Source organism: Haliotis rubra, unplaced genomic scaffold (genome assembly GCF_003918875.1).
Source record: "Haliotis rubra isolate DU_JTF1 unplaced genomic scaffold, ASM391887v1 Scf1590, whole genome shotgun sequence".
In the NCBI taxonomy this organism is placed as follows: Eukaryota; Metazoa; Mollusca; class Gastropoda; order Lepetellida; family Haliotidae; genus Haliotis; species Haliotis rubra.
This window is the reverse complement of record NW_025765548.1, coordinates 41,728-66,978: the sequence shown is the minus strand read 5'-3', so window position 1 is coordinate 66,978 and position 25,251 is coordinate 41,728. Positions and strand designations below refer to the sequence as shown.

Here is a 25,251-nt window from a genome sequence, read left to right as displayed (position 1 = left end):
CATCCACAGCACAGAGTCCAATCACCTGCATCTGAACATTGTTCAACATGATTTGATCATCCGCTATCAAATATCCCACAACTGTTGTTCGGCCGTCGATAATCGCATAAACCACATTAACCCTAATCGATTTCAGTTTGTCTAAATCGATATTTGTATGATGTATTGTAAGGACAAACCAAATCCTATCGAATCCTGGCGTTCTGTTATCTGTACCCTACGATCATGTCACCTCTACCCCAGGATCCCCTAACAGCCACAGTCCGGAGTTTTGTTGTTCTTAATATCCAGGTCCTACCATTTCCAAGTCCCTATCATTCTTATTATGTTATCATGTGCTTCCTACTCAGTGCTCCTCTGTCAATCGTACCCTGTTCTCGTCTGTTTCGGGGCGTCATCCCTAACCCAGGCTCATATCATTTCCATACCCAACGTAACATCATCCCTGCACCGGGGCCGTTCATTCAAATCGCACAATTTCATCATCTATAACACAGATGCCACTCACCAATACATCTGAACATGTATGAAACATGTTTCCTATCCCGTCATCAAAGCCCTACTGCCCATTCACCCGCAGTGCTGCTGTCCACACATGTTATCCAATTGGTGTCCATTTGCAAACCTTACTGCCCCGCTCGAGGGAGTGCTGTGCATGGAGGATAGATAATAACACTGACTATTTAGTGCAATATTTCCGTTATGTCAGACAAATTGCAATAGAGCATTACCGTAATATCTAGAACTAAGCATAATATGTATAATTGAGTGAGTGAGAATGGTTTTACGCTGCTTTTAGCAATATTCCAGCAATATCACGGCGGGGGACACAAGACATGGGCTTCACACATTGTACCCATATGGGGAATCGAACCCGGGCCTTCAGCGTGACGAGCAAACGTTTTAACCACTATGCTACCCCATCGCCCCGATATGAATAATTGTTTTTGAGGAAAACATTACTCTAACTACCATTTTGATGAACCAAAAGTTGTGAAACCATGTCACGTGTACAAACAGTTTGCATCGTTTGAGTCACTGATAAAGTTCACTTATACAAAGGATGCTGCGAGTTTGGCTCTCCTTTCCCATCCAGATCCCACTGAAGCTCCTCGATATATTATCAAAAGTTGAACACATTAAGGAGGCACATTCATGGTGCGGGGTTAGTACATGTTATGTGGTCGTAATGTTTACTTTGACGTTATTTCCCTTCCTTGTTGTTCAACTTTGAGGGTATTGGCATGGACTCGCTATATCTGATAGTTAGATGATAAAATGCTTAGGATGATATACAAAACATGCAACCTTAAAAGCCTAAAATACTCAACTACATAATGAAACGTAATACTTGCCTCGACTTAAGGTATCGTTGTGTCCGAGTGTAGGATAGGTAAGGAGAGCGACTTAAGGATTCCAACCCAGCCTTATCTTCGATATGGATCTGTCTCGATCATCATTTGATCAGTGGAGGATCAGTGGGATCAGATGGGATCAGTGGAACCGGAAGAAACGATATCTGTGTCTGACATTGAGGCATGATAGCATAGTGGATATGTGTCTTACAGGTGTGCACAACTGGGACGACAATCTATATATGTAGGTGACACGGAATGCTGGAACAATCAGGAACAGTACTACCTCCCTGTGATAATTAGATTAAGAGTTTCAGCGTAACTATTTCTTATTTGGAATAATCGGTCATGCAGATATCAAAACAGTCAGATGTGACGTCTATTGCCGTATATCCCACTGGGTCAGTTTGCAGACTTTAACTACTCCTTTCAGTGTTGAATCTTACCTCTCCGTTTCTCCCCACAGGTTCCTGTGAACCAGGATGGTTTGGACACTCCTGTAGCTACTCCTGTCACTGCGGGACATCGTGTGACGAGACTACAGGTGCCTGTTCTGATTCTTGTAATCGGGGATGGAGAAAGGAGGGAGGTCTTTGCCAGAAACGTGAGCGCCATTAATATATTTAATGCTGATTTTGGATGTGTTTAATATTCTGCTTTGGTCGGTGTGAAAACAGCTTTTTGATACAAATCATTACATGATGATCCCTTAACTCACACAATATATAACATTTGTAATACAACAGATAGGTTGCAGGATTGTGATTGACATTATACTGTTAACTAGAATCAGACTATCACCATGCATGTAAACCCATGTTATACCTTTCACCATTAACACATACTGGGATATGTATGGAATTTTGTGGGGATGTGATTATTGTCCTACATTGCACAGAATAAGGAGGCATCAACAACATCTGAAATGTACGGAGACTGTTACCCGTAAGGCTATAGATAGGGGGCAGTAACGTTACATGATGATTGTACTTCACAGAAAATATTGCACTGAACAAGACAGCATCAACAACATCTGGATTGTTCGGAGGCTGGGCCCCATCAAATGCTGTGGATGGAGACAGTGACACTGGTGGTGAGGGTAGAACCTGTTTCCACGCTGCTGGATCTCCGTCAGACTGGACAGTGGATCTGGGCCGGGACTTCCAGCTGTACGACATCAGGATCTACAGCAGGCGTGGATGTAGGTATCCAGACATCGTGATCCAAGAGAGAACGATGCTATTTATATTGTTATGTATCACCTTAGACTCACCTTAGATACTCTGCTGAAGTCTATGTTTTCATTATAATACTTCAAACATGAAAAAGTAACAATTAACACAAACCAACACCATATAAGCAATTACGTAATTCTTTAACACATGTTCTGCTGACAACATATTTATCAACCTATTTAAACACTCTACATCAGTGAATCGGCTTAGAATTAAATCCACCTCAAGGTTCTAAACAACAAATATGTGACGGACAAAGAGAGACGGAAACACAGATAGGTGCAATAGACTGGTATTGCTCTATCTGAGGAGACATTTTCATTATATGCCGATGATCAAACTATAGCAATTACAGTAACGCCCCATGACCTGATATATCTCAACGTGTGATACCTGTTCTTATTTCTAGCAAGCCTATTATTTCAATTCTGTTTTATAAGCTATTTACACATTGAAAGTAAACAGGGCCATTCCGCTGTTGTAATGGGTGAGGTGAGGTGCGTGTGTATGTGTGTCTGCTTGTCTACTAGCCCAGACGTAAGCTCGTTTATAGTGCAGGCTCACTGATATACCATGCCAAAGTTAACCATGAATACCCCGCTCAGACATATTATACCTACTCCGACATGACCAGTTCTTGTTGTACCCATTAATGCTGAGCACCAGGCATATTGTACCATATTTTGACGTCTCGTAGTAAGACGCGGCCGGGGATCGAAGCCGCGACCTTCCGCCCTCCGGGCGGACGCCCAAATCACTACACCACGGAGGCGGTCTGGTGTAAGGGAAGTTCAATAACAGCAGTAGTGGGTCTTATTGTTAGAAGAACGTATTAACAACTTAAGAATTTGTACCCTTGACTATAATTACATATGTCTTGATCAGTGAAGGAATGAAATATTGAGAGTGATCATGTGCACATGTACATTCAGATGATTTTTGAACTTCGTGCCGTTACGATTTGCAAACAAACGAGTTTTGGTGTAATCATTCTAAACAGCATCTGCTGGACAGCACATATTGTTGGATCGGGTGTGTCTCCTCTCAGTCTCTCCTCTCATGCATTAGTCCATCGCATGAACATAGTTTTGTGATCTGATAAATATGTTAACAGAAACTATATAAACACAGTGTAATAGTGTAGCGTAATCTGAAACAGTATTTGTTTTACTGAAGACTACGGGAGAAATGTCAACTCCAACATCTATCTGAACAACGACGCCTCCGCCATCTGCTCCACCCTCCCGACTTCATCCACCAACCCAACTGACGTGACGTGTAACGGTACCGGCAGATACGTCACCATCTGGAACCCGGTGGCAGGGCCTGGACACGATGATGCACTGAACATCTGTGAGGTGGAGATTTATGGTAAGCCATTTATTGTATTTACAGGTAATCGTCAATCCGTGTCTTGGTGATACAAGAGTGCTCTACTGCCCTTCAACAGCAAAGTCGTTGTAAGTTCCGTTCCAGAATACATCCCATATCTTGGGTGTGTGGCAGCGTTGAAAGGTTATTTTCATTCATATAACTGGGTATTTGAAATGATTGTTTCTATTTGTTCCATTCAAAATACATGCATGCTTCATCATTTATATTGTGACTTTCTCGCTGAAGAAACCCGCTCTATTAATACAATAAGCTGGTACTACAACATGTTTAATAACTGGACGCTTTAAACAGCTGAAACTAGATTCAAAACAAATATTGAAAACTCTCCACATCTTCGGGTTTATTCAGTATGATTTAGTTTGGATATAATAAATCCTCGAGATTAACTCATGCGCACTCGACTCGATATCAGTCAACGTTTATATAGAGTGAGTGAGTGATTGAGTGAGTTGAGATTTAGAGTAACATCGGCAATATTTCAGCCATACCGTGACTAAAGCAAGATATGCAATAATAATAATAAATTTATTCCTTAAAACCTGTCGACAAATGAGAGTAAAGCAAATAGGTTAACATAGCTAGAGTTATAAAACTAACATGTAACGGCCCCGGTAGGTATATCACCATCAAAAGCCAGGGGACAGGAGGACATGATGGGTGTGCTAGTGCACTGAACATTTGTGAGGGGGAGATCTATGGTAAACATTCATTCATTGTATTTCCAAGTATTTGTCCAGTCGTGTGTTTCATTGTCCTTCCCGAGTCTTTGTAAGGTGTGTGCCAGAATTTTGTCACAGCACTTGAGAAGCATTATCAAATGCATTGTGAAAGTGTGACAGTGTTGACTGGGTGTACTCATTTCTGTATAATAGACGCGACAAAACCCTTTCTACATCCATAAAAACTCTCTGCTGAAAGAAGAGTCCATTCTACAGTTGTGATTATAACATGAAAGGCAAGTTGACTTTTGGAAAGTTGAAATCATCCCTTTTGTCATACGAAATAAGCAGTTGACTCTTTGATGGTTATTGAACGATCTTAGATCATCGATGTACCAGAAGCTCAACTTACCTTGTTTCGTTTGACCCACCCAAGCAGAAATTCTGATTCATATGCAGAAAGAAACAGATCCGCAATTAGTGCCCATGGGGTCCTACTAATTGGCAAAATATTTAACTTCAGATGGTAATTGCAAATTGTCCTGAGCCACCACATTTGTTTGCAAGTACTCAATGGATCAAGGAATGGAGTTTTTCCTAAAGTTTGCCTTGTGGGGCAGTAGTATGCAAATCCAATATTTTGACAGACCGGAACTCGGTCCGCTTCTGAGTTTGTATAAATGTAAGCAAATCCTTTGAGTTTTGGAGAATCCACATTGTATTACTTCCGCTTGTCTCAAAAACTTTCTGTGAATATCGAGCAAGTCCTTCCTTGATAGTATTAAGTATTATGGTTAATCTTTGAGACAGGGATTTGTTGGTACATTTGCTTGAACCAGCAATACATATCTCCTTGTACGGGTTTTTATGTTAGCTGAGATTTTGAAGCGCGACCGTTTCTATACAACAATGCATAAAGAACTAACCAACGAAATGCAATAGATAGTTGCCAAAATGCAGTACTAATTTTATGGAACGAGTTAATGCTTCTGGTATCTGGCGAGGGAAGACTAGTATTCTGTATAAGGATCTTTTAAAACGTCCTGTCATTAAAAAGTCTATATCAGGTCTATACCATATGAAATAAACATCAGATGTTAATCATGAACAAGTATGCAAGTTTATTTTCAAATATATCCCACATCCTTCACAAAATATAAATCTCGAGTGATGGATGCTGTCTCTAGGGGAGGATATGATTACCTTTTTCGCTAATATCTGATGTCATCACTGATGTTTGGGAGTCTGTTTCGTCTTATAATCGAGACTGGTTAATATTCTCTTGAGCTGACGTTTATACACCTTGAAATATTCTTTTACTAAATCGCCTTGTTGTCAAAATTTGCATTACCAAACAGTGAGACACGACTATATTCTCCCCATAATGTTTTATATAGGATTATCTATTTGGGTGCCACATTGACAGTGGTTAATTTGTCATGGAACTCACACTCTGGTTCTGGTGCTTCGATGGTAACAAAGCTCTGTAGAATGATGCACTTGACCACTTAGCGAGACCTATTCACTAACATATTTAGACTATACTAGCCACATAAAGAAACTGTGCATTGTCAAAATATTATCCCGGTTGATAAGTACGATAACAATGTCAAAGGTACATATAAACTTTAATGGAGGGACCATGAGACCATAACAAGTCGGGAGAATTTCAACTGAAAGGTCAATCACAATGACGTCACGAGTCCACAAGCCGGAGAGGGGTCAAACGACCATGTCACAAGCTCAACAACGGGTATGTCCACCATCGGCATTGAGAACAGCAGTGCATCGACGATGCATAGAGCCTATCAAACGTGCAAGGAAGGCTTGTGGGATGTCACGCCAGATGCTCTCAAGTTCTGTTGCAAGGTCAATCTGGCGGATCTGTCGGATAAAGAAGACGGCGTAGACGTCGATCCATCTCGTCCCCAACATTCTCTATCGGGGAGAGATCCGGTGAATTTGCAGGCCAAGGCAGTAAGTCAACATTGTGGTTTTGCAAGAAATCCATAGCAACCCTTGCCGTATGAGGTCGGACATTGTCCTGTTGGAATGTTAACCCAGGGCCATGACGTTGCAGAAAAGGAATTGCCACAGGTCGAAGAATCTGATCTCTGTAGCCCACACCAGTTAAGTTGCCCTGAACAATCACCAAAGGAGTTTTTTGGCGTGCTGTTATTCCACCCCAAATCATCACGGAACGACCACCAAAGCGATTCCTCTCCAAGACACAGGCCTGTGTATAACGTTCTCCCACGCGTCTATAGGCACGTTGACGTCCATAACTATGGGAAATGTTAAACCTGGACTCATCTGTGAAAACAACATTTCTCCACCAAAACAAGGGTCTGCGGACATGATTTCGGCACCACATTCGGTGAGCTTGTCGATGACGTTGTGTCAGGAGAGGCCGTATGGCGGATCGTCGTGGTCTGATCCCGTGATGACGTAAACGTTGTCGAACTGTGTTGGGGTGGATACGGCGAAGTCCTGGGATGGTTCGGGCAGTCATTACTGTAGTCTGAAACCTGTGGCGAAGATGGGTCACCCTTATCCATCTGTCCTGTATTGGCGTTGTTACACGTGGACGTCCAGAACGTGACCGATCGAAGACATCATTTGTGTTCTGGTAGCGTCTCACCAGTACAGAAATGGTGTTCCGGTGGCAGTGGAAATGTGCAGCCACTTGTCGTTGAGACATTACCCCACGGACCATCCCAATGGCCTCATGACGTTGTGCAGACGTGAGCCTTGGCATGCTATGCGTTTCAATAGCCGTTTAATGTTTTTAACGGTCGCAAGGGCAGGGGTTGAGCTTTCCAAAGTGACAGTATTGTGTGGCATTCATTTACTCTGTTTCTCTTTCCCGTATTGCACGTCTCAAGGACGAACCCAATGACGTCACGGAACGTGGCACGTGCATGCATGTTGGATACATGTCACTAATCTCTGAGTTTATGTGTCTACACAGGTTTGATAAATTTAGATTTAAAATTTTTGTATGCACAGTTTCTTTATCTGCCTAGTATATTTGTAAGGCTAAACATGGTATCTTGAGCATCAGAGCGTCAGTTATTTTATGAAAATAATAGTATTTTCAGATTCCCTTCGTGCTGTGGCTATGAAGAATGTCTACACATAACACAAAATACTTGACAAATGGTCGAAATCGATGTGTACATGTACTTCGTTGCATACTGTCCATTACTATCAACTTTCAATCCATAGAAGTACAAAGCAATCACTGATCAAATCATGTAAATTGCCTAATGTCGGCAATTCATCAATTCAATATTTCCACAATTTTCATTTCATTTATGCCTACAAGTTACCCTTGATATATGCACTTGTCTTTATGTACTTATCTTGTGTTAATAATGCACCAGCTTGCAGCCCGGGTATCTATGGAGTGAACTGCAATGTGTTCTGTCACTGCCTGGATTCAACCTGTGATCGCTTGACTGGATTGTGTCCTGGAAACTGTACACCAGGGTGGCAGGGAGAGAGATGTGATACAGGTGAGAACATTTGACTGCAAGTATTGTGTGTCCCAGTCAATGGTACTTGTGGCTGTAGATGCGTTTACATGGCTTGTTGACTGTCATCATAGGTTCGTCATTGTTAATGCAAAGGAATAACAAGAGGCGGTCGTTCTGGAGGTCTTACTGTCGGCTCCATGCTAGTGGTGCATCAACTCGTACCTACTGACTCGTTTCATTCGCTTTGATGACCCAACTTGGTGAAACAAATACCTACTTATTTTAATGAATGCTAAATCTCCTGCTTGTCTATGTTTTACAGCTTGCTATGGTACTAACTGCAACAAAACATGTGCTGGGCGGAAGTGTTCATCTCCAAACTCGTCATGCGACCGTCACACTGGAGCATGTGACACAGATTGTCTTCCTGGTTGGATAGAGGTTGACTGCACACAAGGTAACGTGCAACTAGCCAAATTGAATACACAGTTACATGGCAGGCAGAGAAAGAAGGCGGCTCAGTTATACCGTGGATGTTATTTAAAAAGGAAGCCTGCAGCACAACGTTAACCGAAGAACATCAGTGTATGTAGATATAACTGTCAAGTACATTGTAAGCTCATGATGTCTTTATTACAGGATGTTCCAGGGGAAATTACGGCGCAAACTGTACTAGTCTTTGCTCTGAGAGAAACTGTCCGGGAAATTCATCATGTGATCATGTGACTGGGTCATGTGATTCTGGATGTAAAGCTGGATGGATGGGTGCTGATTGTAAAGAAGGTGAGTAGTGGAAAATACCTATTGGTAAGTGAGTGTGAAATAAACATTTTCTAAAGTAATTTCCACTTTCTTATGAACACTTTACCTAATGCATATGAAAGCCCCCATTAAATCACTGATAAGAATGAAATCACATGATTAATGAAAATTTAACAAAAGGCCGTGGTTGTGGAGGTCTTACTGTAGGTACGTTTTCAGGTGCATGTAACGTTGTGCACCAACATTATCTACTGACCCATTTCATTCACTTTACTCACAAGGGATATCTATTTCAAAGTAAAAACTATGAAGGATCTTTTTAGTTATATGAGTTCTCATTTAATTATTGCCTTTTAAAAAAAATTAGACTTGCTATCTGATTTGTAAATAGATACATATTTTATTATTGGTAGTTTAAATTAGTAACTGAGATTGTTAGTGGATGTACCCTCAAAGGGGGTTGAAGTAGTATAAAATTATTGCCCTCCTGAGGGGGTACGTAAGTCCCAACATATTTAGAGTAAATTTAGGCTTACCACGTTTTTAATCGTAGAAAATGTGTTCTTTTATTTTATGGCTAGATTGCTCTTCTGTCGCCAATGGCTGAAGGGATGGTGTAAATCCAACTAGGGTCCATGCAGGTAGCAAAAATAATGTAAGTCCCCATGGTCCGTGGTATGGTGATCTACCTTCAGTTATTGGCAATTTATAGCCCATTTTTATATTGTGTTGTCCCCTATAGTTAAACTGTTTTAGATTCAATTACTAGTTTTACATATATATCTGTGATATTCTAGTTGCTCTACTGTCCTTTGTCGGCAGGTTTATACTCTCTTTCATTCCATTTCAATGTCAAATGTTCTCATTTCACTTTTTATTGTATAAATAGTTTTCGTCACGATAAGGTTGAAATATTGCTGATGTGACGTTAAATTTTAACTCACTCACTCACTCACTCATTCACTTTGCTGAACCGATTACCAAGAATGTTTCACAGATAAAAAGCCTTTCAACTTTATTTATGAATGAATATTTTACTTCTTGTCCATATTTTACAGTTTGCAGCAACACTACTTATGGCACTAACTGCAACAAAACATGTGCTGGGCGGAAATGTTCGGCTACAAATTCGTCATGTGACCGTAGCACTGGGGGATGTGACACGGGATGTCTTCCTGGTTGGAAAGGGGTTGATTGCGCACAAGGTAAAGAATGTTCACATTTGATTGGTTTTGAGGTAGAGGAGAAAGTCTAATCGATCATTGAAGGAACCAAATACATCAGTTATTCTGAAAGGAAGATTGTCACACAGTGTCACCAAGACTAGCGCACATATATCTTTGAAACGCCTTATAAACTCCCAAGTTTATTGTTTCAGAATGTTCCAGTGGAAAGTACGGCGCAAACCGCATTTGTATTTGCTCTGAGAGACACTGTGCAGGAAATTCATCATGTGACTGGGTCATGTGATTCTGGATGCAAGGCTGGATGGATGGGTGTTGACTGTAATGAATGGGACTTAACACGGAGTGATTATGAAATATACTTTATCCAAAGACACGTTCCAATTTCTTGAGAACATGTACAGTACACCTTGTGTGAATATAAAATACATGGAAACTCTTGCCATCCTATTCCAGAATGTGATTCCAAACATTATGGACCTAACTGTCGTGGCGTATGCCTATCCAGGCACTGTGAGGGAAACTCTTCCTGTAACTCAACAGGGACCTGTGACAGTGGATGTCTGACAGGGTGGACACGGGTCGACTGTACAGGTAATGTCACCAATGAGGGTCACTAGGGTGGGTGATGATAAGTACTGGTATACCTGGTTGAAGCCACAAAACATGAAACATTGAAGAAACACCTATGATAGACACAAACTTATTCAGGCTCAAAAGAAAGTGGATGTGGTGTAAACCTATTTTAGAAAGAGTAATGACCAAACATGCCAATGCCAAAAAAGAAATACTCCTATGTATTTTAAATGTCTAAATAACCTAATGGTAATTAATTTGTTGAGGAAGGAAGAATCACACACTTGATTTTGATTGATTTTTTACGTTTTTGGCCTGACTGAATGACGAGGGTAGGAAAAGTAGATCCAATATACTGTCTATCCACCATTACTCAGTCTAAGACTTTGGGCACATGGGTATATGATTAAGATTATTGTGTCTCGGTTTAGATGATCTGGGCCTCCTTTCACAAAGCACTAAAGTTACCCTAGTAACTTTAGTGCAATGTTGAAAAATGGGAGTTAAGGTTAACCTTAGTAACCTAGTAGGCTGCTTCGTGAGAGAAGCCCCAGCACTTTAACATTCGTTCCTATATTGTGCAGTGCTCGTCCTTACAAAACCAGTGAATGACTGCAGAATATCACAGATAAATACCACGTCTAATGAATGATGGCATCAGGAATGCAAATTAAATGTACTCATATGTGTATGTGTCGCCTTATGATAAACTCATGAATGCGACGATAAAGAATTGATATGAAAGCAAAAATAGCTTAGTTTCGGTTCTTGCGGAAACCTAATGGATACTGGGTAATGTAGGTTTCCGCTAGGTTTCTGTATCCAGAAATTGATAATGAGAGTTTCTGCTTAGTTTAGAAAACTAACACAGGTTTAAATAGTTATTTCAATGGTCAGTGCACGGCAATGTAGAACACTTCCAATTTCTTATACAAAATCGTACACGCAGACCTATTTATGGAAATAAATAATCATTTAAATGAAATGGAACAATCTACACGTGTCATTTCTGCCCAAACATGGTATCATCATGTATCTGAGTAAAGGTTTGACTGTCAAAGCCAGGGTAGAGCGTGTGGGGATAACATCACGCATAAAAAAAGAATTCATGTTTCTACAGCGGTTGTGAAGAAGAATATCCAAGTGACTTGTGCATACACATGTTAATTCTAACAACGGTAATCTGACGGAGAAGGAAATGTTCGTTCAATTTATGACAGATTTAATGCTGTTGTGACATCATGGATTTGCTTTTGATACAGGGGCTTCTAAAATGACAAAGATTATTTCAGTAAGCACGTTTTATGTGATGAGAGACGTGTGCACATCTATGCTAACATTGACTGTAATCTTTTGCCATTCTACATCCAGAGAGAGTTGCCACACATACAAGTCAGCAGCCTAAAGCCGCCTCTTTTCCAATCACTGCTGTAGTGGGAGCTGTAGTCGGCGTGGTGGTGATACTGCTGCTGGTCCTTGCTGTCATCATGATCAAAAGTACGTAGATTCGGGGCTCTGGTTTGCTCCCCTTTGTGTGAAATTATATTTGTCTGATGTAATATACAGAGGTTGCAGCATACGTAAACGATGTAGCATACGTATACTCAATAACAAAAATGATGCATGGTGGGCCTCTTCAGTGAAATGGATCTGCTTCTTTAGAGGTCCAGTATCTTCTGTACATACCACACCTACTTCCATCCATGATAAAAACTAATATCATATTATGTCGGCATCTCAGTTATTATTTATTTATGAATTATTTATGTGTTCTTTTTGTTTCCTTTAGCGGAAGACATCGGTATGTACATGAATGTCGGATTTGATAACAACGAGAACACATCAACTACACAAATACAGGTTAGTAAGCAGAATAAATATCAAGGCGATTCAGATAAGGCAGCTGCTTCTACGACTGGAACCAAGGATACGGGTAAAGGCGGAACAGGTGACCTTGACCTCCAGAAAGTGGAGGAAGAAGAGGACTATGACGTGTCTGACCAGCCTGAAGATGTTAAGGACACACCAGAGGTCCCTGACAGAAACTACTACAACCTGGACGACAATGGACGGACTCACGTGATTCCTGTGTCAGAATTACAGACAAAGGTGGAAGAAATGACTCCAGCCAGTGCAGAAGAAGAATTTAAGGTAAACTCAAAGTGGCGTGCACCGGTCCGAGAGCCAGTGAGTTAGTGTGTGTGTGAATGGGTGAGTTACGGTTTATATTCACATCGGCGTTTTTCCCAAGGGTGAATTTTGTCTGCAAGAAAGACAGTCACTATATCTGACACAAATACCGTATCCCTCTTTTCTCCATGCTTGAGCAAACCAACCCTACCATAACAGTTGTAATTACACAGACCACCATTTGCGTCAAGCTTACATGTTTCAGTTTGGATATATAAGATTACATGCATTGGCTGTGACAATAATCAGTTTAGAATAATACAATTCTTTGTTATATATCCAGTGTATGTCACATGTTTTCCTTTTCAGAGACTTCCTGATGGTTATGTTCACTCCTATGCTGAATCTCAACAACCTAAAAACAAAGGAAAGAACAGGTTCAGAGGCTATTACCCATGTGAGCACATCTTGCAGATGGTATTCGTCACGTTAACTCAGCTTTGACCTGAGACCAGCCAGGTTTTTATCCAGTTACATTTCATCATCTGATGTCACGTCCTAATCGACCATGTACTCGTTACTGCATCTTTTTCACAGATGATTACAACCGCGTGGTGTTGCACGGCGTCAGTGAAGACAAAGACAAAGACTACATCAACGCCAGCTACCTCGATGTGAGTTGAGCAACGATTGTCAGACAAACACATGAGCATTACTGCACAATGGGCGTTTCACTCTTATAGCAACACTGTGCATGTCCTTGTAAGACAACTTGTACTCTTTGACCTAAGCCATGTAGTTAAGTCAGTCTGTGTAAGGCTTTGATATACTGGATATTTCGAGTAAGGACATACACTCCCTGTAATACGTGCCTGTCGTAAGCGGCGACTGAATTAATCGACTGGTCCGGCTTTAGACTTTGTTGACTGCATGTCATCGTCTCCCAATTTCGTGCTGCTCTTTGATCATGAAAGGTATCACTGCATTACCTGGTACAGACTTGCCTTTTCAATACATCAGTAATATATTAAACAGCAATTAATAGACAATGAATAACTGCATAAATCAGTTGCCTGGTGGTATTGCTTAAATTGGCAAACAGTATGGTTATGCACAGCTTTTTGGCAGTGACGTTTTATAGTTATGTAAATAATACATATGTTCGTAAATTCTTTTCAGGGATATAAAGCAGAAAAGCGTTATATACCAGCACAAGGTAAGGTTTCGCACACACAAACAGTTACTAAAATGTGATCTAAGGAACGTAGATATCATACATAAACAAGGAACAAAGACCATTCGAAATGCATTCATTTATTAGTAATGACGTAATGTTGAGTTGCAGGTGTATTTCCACCTCGGGAATTCTCCGTATTTAGGCTATCTTTAATATTACAACAGTAATTTGTGTGGACTTGAACGCACTTTGAAGTTACGCCTTTTGTCTTTAAGTGACCAATTAGTGTGCTTCCTGGTACGCATGATCTTGTCATTGCAGTACACTGGAAACAGGAGCACAAACACAAAGAACAGACTTGTGTTTGAGCAATGAAAACCAAGAAGAACGATCATCTGATTAAGGTGGTGACTTTTTGTGTGACCACTGCCATTAAAGTAGGATTCTATTTTAGCGTTAACATTTTTTTCTGAATACCTTTGGATGATCTATAGACGTTTCATGTCATATTTATGTTCTTATAAGGTCCCTACCGACCGGAAGTAGTGGTGGATTTCTGGAGAATGATCTATCAGGAGCAATCTACAACAATTGTCATGGTGACGGGGACTTGTAGAGGCGGGGAAGGTAATATACATGTATATAGCATCTCCACAACATCTTTCACACATTGGATACGTTTCCTTCCCAAAGGTATTGAATGTTAAGCAGCAGCTGGATTGTATTGTGAAAAGAAGAAAGGTTGACACGAGAGACTCAAACCATACGTATCCGTAAATGATACCAGAAATAGAAATCTCACACACAAAAAGAAAACCGTTATAGTGTTTCGTGTTGATATCTTTATAATATGTATTATCTATTACATCTCGTAATATTTACAGATGAAGTGTCTTCAGTACTGGCCAGAGAACGGAACATCCATTTACGGCGACATTTCAGTTACCAAGGAGACAGAAACTCAACTTGCAAACTACAGTCACAAAACTGTCTGTTCACAATAAATCGGTATTGTATTTTGTCAGTAATTACAATTCTTCTTGATAAATGTTCTTTTCTGAAAGAAATATAAATATATTGAAGTTTGTGACAAAAGTATTATTCAACATAAATAAAATGCGATTAATTCTAAATACCAGGAAGGAAAGATACATCACGTTCACCACTTTCACTTCACAAGTTGGCCTGACCATGGTGTACCAGACACTTTCGCCTTGCTTGAGTTTATGTGGAGGGTCAAGGTCACCACGAGACATAAGACACAACCTATCATAGTCCACTGCAGGTTAGAGTTTTACTGGGATGGCAATGAGGGCACAGGTCGACTCGGAAGGAAACGATAATATGCTGATACTAATAAGATGACACCGAGTAATTAATTCCACGTTAATTCAATGTATCTTTAACTTTCCCTTTATAGATTTGCAGTTTCTTTTGATATATAGAGAAATACATTTGATATATAATTCCTTATGTAGACACAGATGGAACATAACGAATTTTAAGGAGGAATTAGTGCAAATGAGGAATAGCATGTTGTTTATACTGGTTTTTCTTCTTCTTTAGTGCGGGTATAGGTCGGACAGGGACGTACATTGCTATAGAGAGTCTCGTGGATCAGGCAGCGGCAGAAGGCTGTGTGGACGTCGTCAGCTTCGTCTCCAACATGAGAGGCCAAAGGAAAAACATGATACAGACCAAAGTGAGTAAACCACCAACACCCTATGTAGTTCATATTAAAGTCCTTTGCTGGCTGATAATTTAAAAGCGTATATTTATTGTATATGTCATGCATTTCTCGTCACTATATGGCTGAAATACTGCTGAGGTGACGTTAAATTTTAACTAAATGACTATTTAGTTCACATGTTATCTGTTCTGGCCTCCTGATATTACGTTCTCATTGTCTAACACCAGGAGCAGTACCTGTTCCTGTATCAGGCCGTAGCTATGGCGGTGGCAGAGGGGGACACCTCACTGGATGGTGACGCCATCAGACAGATAGATCCCAGTCATCTGTCTTCCGTTACCATGGGCAAAAAGGAACGTGCAGGAACACCTGGAGGTAAGTAAACCTAACGGTATGAATGTCCATAAAACTATTAAGACATATGAAAGAATTATGTATTCTAACACTAACAGCATTCCAGTTGTAACCATGATGAAACAACCACCAGAAGTATGTTGGTATAAGAAGGTATAAAACATGTTTTCATAGTGTATGAATGTGTTATTTGCTTCAATTTCAGGCTTTGGAAAATACACCCGAACGTAAGTGTAATGCTCGTTTCCCTGGTTTAGTATCACCTCACCGGCAGACTTGAGATTATTGGACAGTGTTTACATGCCAGCTGTTTAGTCACATAATCCAGAAAAAAACACATGCAACGCCGACTCATTTGTTTCCAATTTAGATATAAGTATAAAGATTCAGAGTGACATAACATCCCTGCAGAAATTGTAGGTCAACTTTCCCTTTGTGTCGAGGAATATTCCAGCAGTTCTTGCCTTTCTACATTTCACAACCTCTGATCTCCGGAGATTTTAACTGTGTCATTCATGTGTTGTTCAAAGTTGTGTGGTTAAGGTTACAACTACGAAGGCCTCAGGAAAGCTTTTAAAACTATTTATAGGGAAATCAGACGGATAAGTGATAAACATATGTCGGGTGCAACTCCAGTTTTCACTTAGGTAAGGTGCAGATGAATATTTATACTGCTTTTCCATTTGATGTGTGATTCCCAGAGGGCTGGATAGACTCACCCGTTCGCGAACACGTATATGATAGTCAGAATCATGCGTATTAGTATACCCTGGTTATAATGTCACCGTTTCTGCAGGAGAAAACATGACATTATATCCAGAGTGGCATTATGACCAGGGAGGACAGTTTTTCACATGTGTTATCCCATCTGGGAACACGACTACGTAAAAAAAAATAATGTATTTGGTCAAATAATTTAAGTTATGTCAATGAACCAATTAAGGTATGTATACTACAGGCAGCCAGTGTAATTACATGTCATCTGTTTAGTCACCCAATCCAGAGAAAACAGATGCAACGTCGACTCTTCTGTTTACAAGTCAGATATAAGCATAAGGATTCAGAGTGACAAAAGCTCCCTCCCTTTCCCTTTGTGTCGAGTTATATTCCAGCACATTTTACCTGCGTCATTCAGGTGTTGTTCAAAGTTGTTTGGTCAAAGTAACAACAATCAAGGCCTCAGGAAGCCATCAAACTATTAATGGTGGACACTTGGACTGACTGACTGAGTTTGGCTTTACGCTTTTAGCAATATTCCAACAACATCACGGCTGGGGACACCAGAACTGGGCTTCACAAATTGTACCCATGTGGGATTCGAACCCGGGTCTTCGGCGTGACGAGCCAACGCTTTAACCATTAGGCAACCCCACCGCCCCGTGGAAACTTGGAGTAACCTGAAGCATAAGCAGCAAAATTATGTCTGTACAACTCCCATCTTCACTTGTGTCAGGAGTTCCAATGTTTTTCCAGGTTAACAATCCACCTGCTATTCCACGTGTTTGTTTTGTGTGCTTCCGTTGGGAAGGATGATAGCGATTTAAAACAATCCTCGTGTATACTTTTAGTCGGGATGTCTGTTGAACATGGAAGTTTTATTTTCGCCTTCAATCAGTAACCTAGTATGACTTTTAGTGGAATGCAATTGAATACATATCGAGCAGGAGCCCTGTTCATGTTTTCTACATTCTTACACTGCACAAACATTCACTCCAATAGAAAGGCACAGTTGCAGTTAAACTGTACTAAACTTACTGTTCAGTTTCAGGAGGTCTTCTTGAAGATCATATCATCACGGTGGCAGTAAGTTTGATACTTTCTACAATGTACTTCAATATGACTGGAATAAAGGTTAACTTATTGATATGCTTATCACATAATATAAAGTGTAATACTTTCTGCAAAGGCGCTCTTAATATGGCAGATTAAAGTTTGGGTTGTTGATATGCTTATCAGGTCGAACATCTTAACATTACTAATCTTCTCACTAAAAGAGTTAAACGTTTAACCGTTATTTTTGACGTAACATATTGTGTTTACCGTAGCTATCCCTCATCTTCGTTGATAAATGCCTGGTCACAGTATTTATGTGGATCAGGATGATATACACAGTTAACATAAATGCATCTGTAATAGATTGCATTTCACTGCAGTCCTACACATCAAGGAACGGCTTCTTCATAACAACGTCACAACCAGACAAAGAGGACCTATGGAATCAGATGTATAACAGCGATTCGCGGGCCTTGATCACGTTGGCTACAGAAACCCAAGTAGGAATTGTTATAAAAATATTTCGGAAAGCAATTGCTATGTTGATAAAGATAATATGTGGTTTTGAAATAAACACTATCTTATTTCTGATGATTTCTTTTCTTAAAAGTCGACTATCAGTGGTTATTAATTCTACGATCCAAAATGTACCCTCAAATATTAACGATCCTGAAAAGGAAAAGTCACTTAAGTCAACACTGTTTGGTTTGCAGATCTTCCTCCCGTCGATGGACAGTCCTGTCTCCACGTCAAGGCTGACAGCAAGCTTGCAAACGTCTAAAAATTATATCTAATGATGTTATCCTGAACTCTATTGATCTCACAGTACATGTAAGGCTGATGACTTCTGTGTTATGTTAAAATTCACGCTCACCTTTCATTGATAAGAGGGATGCAATGACTGCAAGATGTTTTTTGACAGTCTTAACCATTATCCAACGTCAAACAGTGTGGGCGCAATATAGTACTGGTGTTCTAATGTTCAAAACATAAGAATGACACTTGTTCCCCTCTGATGTCTTCCCTGAGCAAACACTACAAAACAGCAACATGCGAATCCCAGCGTATTTCCTCTTTCACGGCATATGATTAAAAGTTCGGTTTTATCTGAGAAAAGTTTGTTCGGAACCGTTTCGGCATCAACCATATTACCAACACATCATCTTACTATTGATGGGGTAACCTAGTTGTTGAAGCACTCTCTAGTCACACAAATGGACCTAGTTATCCCGGGTGGAGGTAATTTAGCTTGATTACGTCGAGCTCTCTGTAATATAGAATTTGTTTATTCATATACTTCCAAAGATCTCTCAAAGAAGTGTTTTACTTGTCAGGCTGAAAGACTCGAATTCCTAGAGATATGGGTCATAATTTGTCCCTCGACGAAAATGGCTAAAAGTAAGTTTCAGTTTATTTATGCTTTTGCATAAAGGAAAACTGTTTCAGGGTGCTGACCTCACCTCAGCAATTCAACACTATCATGTGACCGGAAGTACATTGATGATTCAAGTGTCACTCTGTTGATTGACAGCTTACTTTACATGGATGAGTGACCCTGAACGAGGTTCCTGCACAATCATTTCACAGTAAGAATTTTGGTCCACATCAGTCTATTTCTGTACCAAACAATTCCTCTTTGAAACAAAAAAAACACTACTTTATTTATTTATTTCTGTTTGACGTGTACAAATGTACTTGTCTCTGAAGTTCAACAAATCACTATTACTATCATCTACCATGTATCTGAAAGATAAAATATATCAGGTCAGAACTTTCAAATCTCAATATCATGTATTTGAGCAAATCTGAGCGTCACAGTTCGTTTCTTCACCATAAGCAATTCTGCATGCATAATGTCACAAACACAGAACTACGTAAAACCATATAAAACGTTATACAGTCTGACACAATACCAGTGAACAGTTTTATTGGTAGTTGCATGTTGTTGCTCAGTATTTTCTGTGAAGAGACATCAACGTATAATATTGAAGGGATTGCGAAACTACTGTCATATCATTAGCATTGTGGAGGTTATTACACATATTTCAGTACCCTTCTGTATCTCATGTCGTTTCATCTGATAATAATGTATATGTTGAAAATTGGTCATGTTATAATACACTCAAACTTTTAACTCAGACATTATAATTTGCATTCGTTCATCATTTAAGTTCTGTCAATGTCTTGGTTTACACATCAAAATTCGTTCATGTTATGCCACCATCAATGCTTTCGTCTAGCATTTTGACTGCACCCATGATTGGTTCTAATTCTTCTCTCTGCAGCTCTGTGAGCGAGGCACGGTTCTTGGTCCTGTTGGTGAACATCGCCAGCAGACTGCAGGACGACAGCAGGGTGGACGTCATCAGCAACATGCGACGTCTACACTCCACTCTCGGAGGACCTCCATTCTCTCAGGTAAGAAACATTCATAATATATTTTCTAGTTTTTACTTGTGTGTGGAATGCAGTTGTGAGTGAGTGGGTGAGAGTATGGTTTGACGCCGGTTTTAGCAATAATCCAGCCATAGCACCGCGGGGACACCAGAAATGGGCTTCACACATTGTATCCATGTGGGAAATCGAACCCGGGTCTCCAGCGTGTGCAAGAGACTTAAGATAGTTGAATAATGTAAAGACAATTCAGATCCAACATTGTCATGATAAACATTAGGTTTGTAATTGCGAGACATGTCTCCGTGCTAGTTTCAGACACAGTCACACACATTGCAATAAGCTCTATGTACCGCGTTATAGTCTTGACGTGTTTGTATCACTTTCAGGAGGATGTGCGCCGGTGTGTGGAGTTTGCTCAACGACGACTAGAATCGCCTGAACTCTATGCTAATTTGTAAAGCATTGTTACCATATAGTAGTTCTTTGCAATATCAGTGCTGATTTTCTCCTGATTAATGCATGTGGACAAAGTTTTGTTAATAGACTCGCAGGTACACATGTACAAGTCCTTTCCATGATCAAATCGTCATGCATATTAATTACATGATGTATCCGATGAAACATTTAAAAATTGTATAAGTTATTTTACTTTCATGAAAGTTTCTACACATAACTACCCCCCAAATGTCTTAGGGCGACTAACATCATTGTCTAGCATTCATTTATCATTCAAACAATTTACAGAATGACAGAATGTGATATGATAATGTCACAACATTTCAAAAGGTATTATGTTTCCTTTATAAAATCATACTGTTTTTGTACGTGTATACACATATTTGTATGAGGACATTTCTTTGGGAAAAGGCGTATCGGCTACCGACGAGTTCTACAACAAAGCAGTCTTTGTATGAACAGTGTGTACTATTACAAAATTGAATGCTATACGTTTGCAGTACGGTTTGTCTGTTAAAGAGCGCATACGTATTACGCTGGACCCTGTTTCAGAAAAACAATCTCAGTAATATGATTCATGTGTAATCATCAGAACTATAAAAAGTCTGCTAAAATTAGGGGAATGCTGAATTCTAAAACAGTCAATCCTGAGAAAACGTCTGTCGACGTTTGGCCCACGGGAGATCTATTCACATCTTGCCCATTGCTTATCTTAAGAACTTAACAGTGTTACCCTACATGAAAATAGTGTAGGGAAAGGAAAATCTTCAAAGGCATAAAACACCCGACAAAAAATATATTTTATCAATCATCGTGAACTATCGCTTTCATAATATTGCTACATCTGGTACCAATGACCCCTAAGATAGGGATTATGTAAACCATATAGAAGCCACATATTTAAGATGGATTCACTAAACGCCAAGAGGAACGTTACCCTCTGTCCACAAATGACGGAGGTACCTCTCTTCATCTGGCGTTGTGATGCGTGGACGTCCACTTCTTGGTCTGTTTACGGTGACCCCAGTCTGTCTGAAGCCCTCAATAAATCTTATTACTGTGATACGGTTGCATCTGAGGGCGTTGGCAACAGCATTGTATGTCGACCCCATCTGCACCATCCCAATGGCTCTTTCTCTCCCTTCAGCTGTTAATCGTGGCATATTTCTCGTACTAGTGTATCGTATCACGTATTCTAGGCCCTCTCCATACCCTATAGAATCATTCTACATGTGAAATGGATTCAAATACTGCTTGAATATTGCTGCGTTTTGACGATTGATAATGCTATGCGTAAACAGAAATGGAAAAATGTTTCTTTCAAGCAAAAATGTTAACAAAGATAATTTAAGATGTTCCAAAACAATTCTTTTTACAATATCAAAGACACGTTTAACTTGTTTTCACTAATACAAATCAGCAGAAAATGTTTTAAAAGACTGAAATCATAGGAATGATTATTTTACAATTTTGCACACTCCACAACAGTTGTTTCTTGTTTTAATAGCTGAGAAATTGTGACTTTAAATGGTTTATCATTCTCCCAAAGCAGAATTTTATTTCAACCTTTCTTTGGACATCAAAATCACTGTTATTGTTTTATTTAGGCAGCGGCGAATATAAGACAATGTATCTCTTCTGAAAATTATGCATTTCACCTAAATGTGAATGGATTTGAGAATTTATTTTCGTCATTTGCATAAAGCTGTGTTTTAAGCTTTCTTGTAAACTAATGCCTTCTAACATATCTTTGATAGTTTTCAGTAATTCATAAAGGTAGGAGGGTAACGTTTCTTTGGCGTTTAGTGTGTATATATATGTATACCTAACACTCCCAATTCACATGCAATTATCTCCATCGCTTAGAATAGCACTCTATGGTTTTATATTTTAGACACCAGTACTTTGTAAATTATATGTAGATTTGATTGCTTTGATATCCGCCTCCTGCTGACTTGTATTTCAATAATTTGTCGTCTTATTTATCTACATACACTGGAAGCGTAGCGTATGCGGCATCAAGCTAGGGTTAATGTAGGTAGCAAAAGTAGTGTTGGTTGTAAACAATGGAGTGATCAACAGCATGAGATATGATCTACGCACTTGGGATACGATGACACGTGCCAACCAAGTCATCTCTTCTGACAACCCGATTCCGTTAGTCGCCTCTTACAACAAAGCATGGATTACTGAAGACCAATTCCTAACCCGGTCTTTACGGGTGTAAACGTATTGTTAGTCCCTATGGTATGGTGATCTCTACCTTCAGTTGTTGGAAATCCATCGCCTGGTTTTATATTTTATTGTTCTCTTTGAAAATATTGATAACTTGCTAGTTTTACTTTATTATCTGTGATACACTGGTAGTTTTACTGTTCTTTGTGAACAGTCTTTTAGTTTCTACTTATATTTTTCTCTAATACAATAATAAATTGTTCTTGTCACAATATGGCTGAAATATTGCTGATATGGCGATGAATATTAACTCATTCACTCACTCAGTTGCTGGCGATCTACTGCCCGTTTTTATATTGTATTGTTCTGTTTAGAAAGTCACTTTTAAAGTTACATGCGACATGCAAGATTAAATTCTTGTTCTGCGATATTCTAGTTCTTTTTACTATCCTTTGTCTACATGTTTTATATAATGTATATGCATTTACCACATATCTAGAACTTGTTTTAGTCACGATATGGCTGAAATACTGCCGATGTGACTTTAGATTTTCCCTCACTCCTGACTAGTTTATATGCCTCTTAGTAGTAACTGAGTGAGTTATAATTTAAAGTCACGTCGGCAATAGTTCAGCCATATTGTGATTATAGTAATTTAATTTATTGATACCATCAGAGTATATCAATCTTGTCGACAAAGACATTAAAAGAGGAAGATACAGATTTGTGCTTGCATGTATGTATTGCAATTCAGTTTCTCATATCGATACAAAATTTGATCGTAATACATTGAGACTTGCTCAAGTCAAGATAGATAACTTGTTATCAACACATGTGTTCGTTGTGACCGCTAAATTCTAAATAAAGAAAAAGTCAGATTAGTGGGGTTTTTTATAAAAGTCAAATCCAGTTGCCAGATATTTATTCGTTTTCTTCGTGAACGTGTATGACGTTGACAAGTTTACAGGTGGAACTGCTGAAGGTTTCCGGTCAACAATGCATGGAGCGCCCGAGAGCTCAGAATCATCATACAAGCAAACATAATTATGACATGAGTATACATTGCTACATTGGGAGTAGAAATCATAGGTGTTGCGATATGTTTTCCATGTCTATAAGTCATAAAGAAAGCGGTGTCTGGGGGAGACCATGGGAACCAAGCTCTCGACAAGGCCTTCATTGCATGACCTACCTTGCCTATTGACTTTCTGGACCTTCTTCTATGTAATATAGAAAAAGGTGAAGGGAAATTAGGCTATCATGACACAAAGTCCAGGTAGTTCTTCATCAAACATTGTCATAATATTGTGAATAAACCGTTTCTAAACAGTACATTGTCCCTATATCATTTTGATATACTGTTTTGTATCGGAACATTTTTAAATTGTCTACCTCTTCATATTGGGTAAGTATCAGCTATAAAAAGTCAACAGACGTCTTCATGAAGAACAGCGAATATTGAAATATTGCAAGAAGCAGATATTATATAAATTCTAATTTAATAAACAAAACACACGTAAAAGTTAACAACTAGAATCTGCTAAATGTAATGTTTCAACTACAGAAGCTAACATATTTATGATAAGTAACTATGGTATTGCCCAAATCTATGCATCATATGCAAGAGTGGTTGGCTCAAGTAATCACGTACCGACAAGATGCAACCGACACCATCTTTTATCCATGTCAACGTTTTAGAATGGCTTTTCGAACATAACACCAATGAAACTACCTTAAATTAACAAGAAATGTTATCTGACAATTTGTATGGAATGAAAGTCTGTTGTTTCAAATGCTTGATGATGTGTATGATGTAAAAGCAACCTTAAACTTATTGATTCTGTCCACCACATCTCATTCTTCTTTGTCTTGGATCTTTCCAAACATCTCCAGTAATTTATTTTGTTGTCCGCACACAATATAAATCATATACTTATAAAATCTTATAACCATCCATTTTTACTTGAGGTATTAAATGTTATTGAACTTAGTAATGTTCAAGCCGGAAACAAATAACCATTTCACTGAACACCCGACAGTGCTGATGTAACATTTGAAAGCATTGATCGTTCCATAACCACCACAAACTTAGGCCAGAGGTATAACGGCTATGAATTTACTGAGAAGACGGGAACAAAGTTGACGCAACAGTTAAATGTCTAACAATATGCACCCAAGCATGGATCAATTCGTACGAGGAAGGCTTCCTTTGTAAATGTGGTGACCTCAAACAATGCCAGCGGTATGATTTGCTGACAAAAACATGTGACATTAGTTCGTACGATAACAAACTAGACAGTGATATTGTATTCTCTCATACAAATGACAAACACACAAGACCATTGTACTCCAGCCAAGCGTGGAGTTAACAGGAAGGTTGCCTCTGAAAAATAAAATGTGAAAAATGATGGTTGTCAACAAAAAGAAATCAGAGTAAGAGTATCAATTGACTAT

At 39.3% G+C, this 25,251-nt stretch overlaps 1 protein-coding gene and 1 long non-coding RNA gene across 4 annotated transcripts in view; both read left to right on the top strand.

Annotated features, from left to right (window-relative positions):
• LOC124271261 overlaps positions 1 to 25,251 on the top strand; it is a 71,188-nt gene that overhangs the window by 40,485 nt on the left and 5,452 nt on the right. The window contains exons 5-19 of the mRNA XM_046706362.1: positions 3,767 to 3,906; positions 4,623 to 4,683; positions 8,031 to 8,162; positions 8,446 to 8,580; positions 8,763 to 8,906; positions 12,435 to 12,796; positions 13,145 to 13,232; positions 13,373 to 13,449; positions 13,955 to 13,991; positions 14,478 to 14,590; positions 14,837 to 14,953; positions 15,092 to 15,237; positions 15,519 to 15,654; positions 15,870 to 16,017; positions 16,202 to 16,223. Of these exons, the coding sequence (XP_046562318.1) occupies positions 3,767 to 3,906; positions 4,623 to 4,683; positions 8,031 to 8,162; positions 8,446 to 8,580; positions 8,763 to 8,906; positions 12,435 to 12,796; positions 13,145 to 13,232; positions 13,373 to 13,449; positions 13,955 to 13,991; positions 14,478 to 14,590; positions 14,837 to 14,953; positions 15,092 to 15,237; positions 15,519 to 15,654; positions 15,870 to 16,017; positions 16,202 to 16,223 (1,858 nt within the window). The remainder of the gene's footprint in view (positions 1 to 3,766; positions 3,907 to 4,622; positions 4,684 to 8,030; positions 8,163 to 8,445; positions 8,581 to 8,762; positions 8,907 to 12,434; positions 12,797 to 13,144; positions 13,233 to 13,372; positions 13,450 to 13,954; positions 13,992 to 14,477; positions 14,591 to 14,836; positions 14,954 to 15,091; positions 15,238 to 15,518; positions 15,655 to 15,869; positions 16,018 to 16,201; positions 16,224 to 25,251) is intronic.
• Positions 17,315 to 19,282, top strand: LOC124271268. 3 transcript variants are annotated; one of them, XR_006896988.1, is made up of 5 exons: positions 17,315 to 17,469; positions 17,765 to 17,799; positions 18,150 to 18,269; positions 18,483 to 18,600; positions 19,216 to 19,282. It is a non-coding gene; the product is annotated as an uncharacterized LOC124271268 (long non-coding RNA). The 3 variants fall into 3 exon arrangements; XR_006896989.1 differs by having other exon boundaries at positions 17,759 to 17,799; XR_006896987.1 differs by having other exon boundaries at positions 17,315 to 17,799.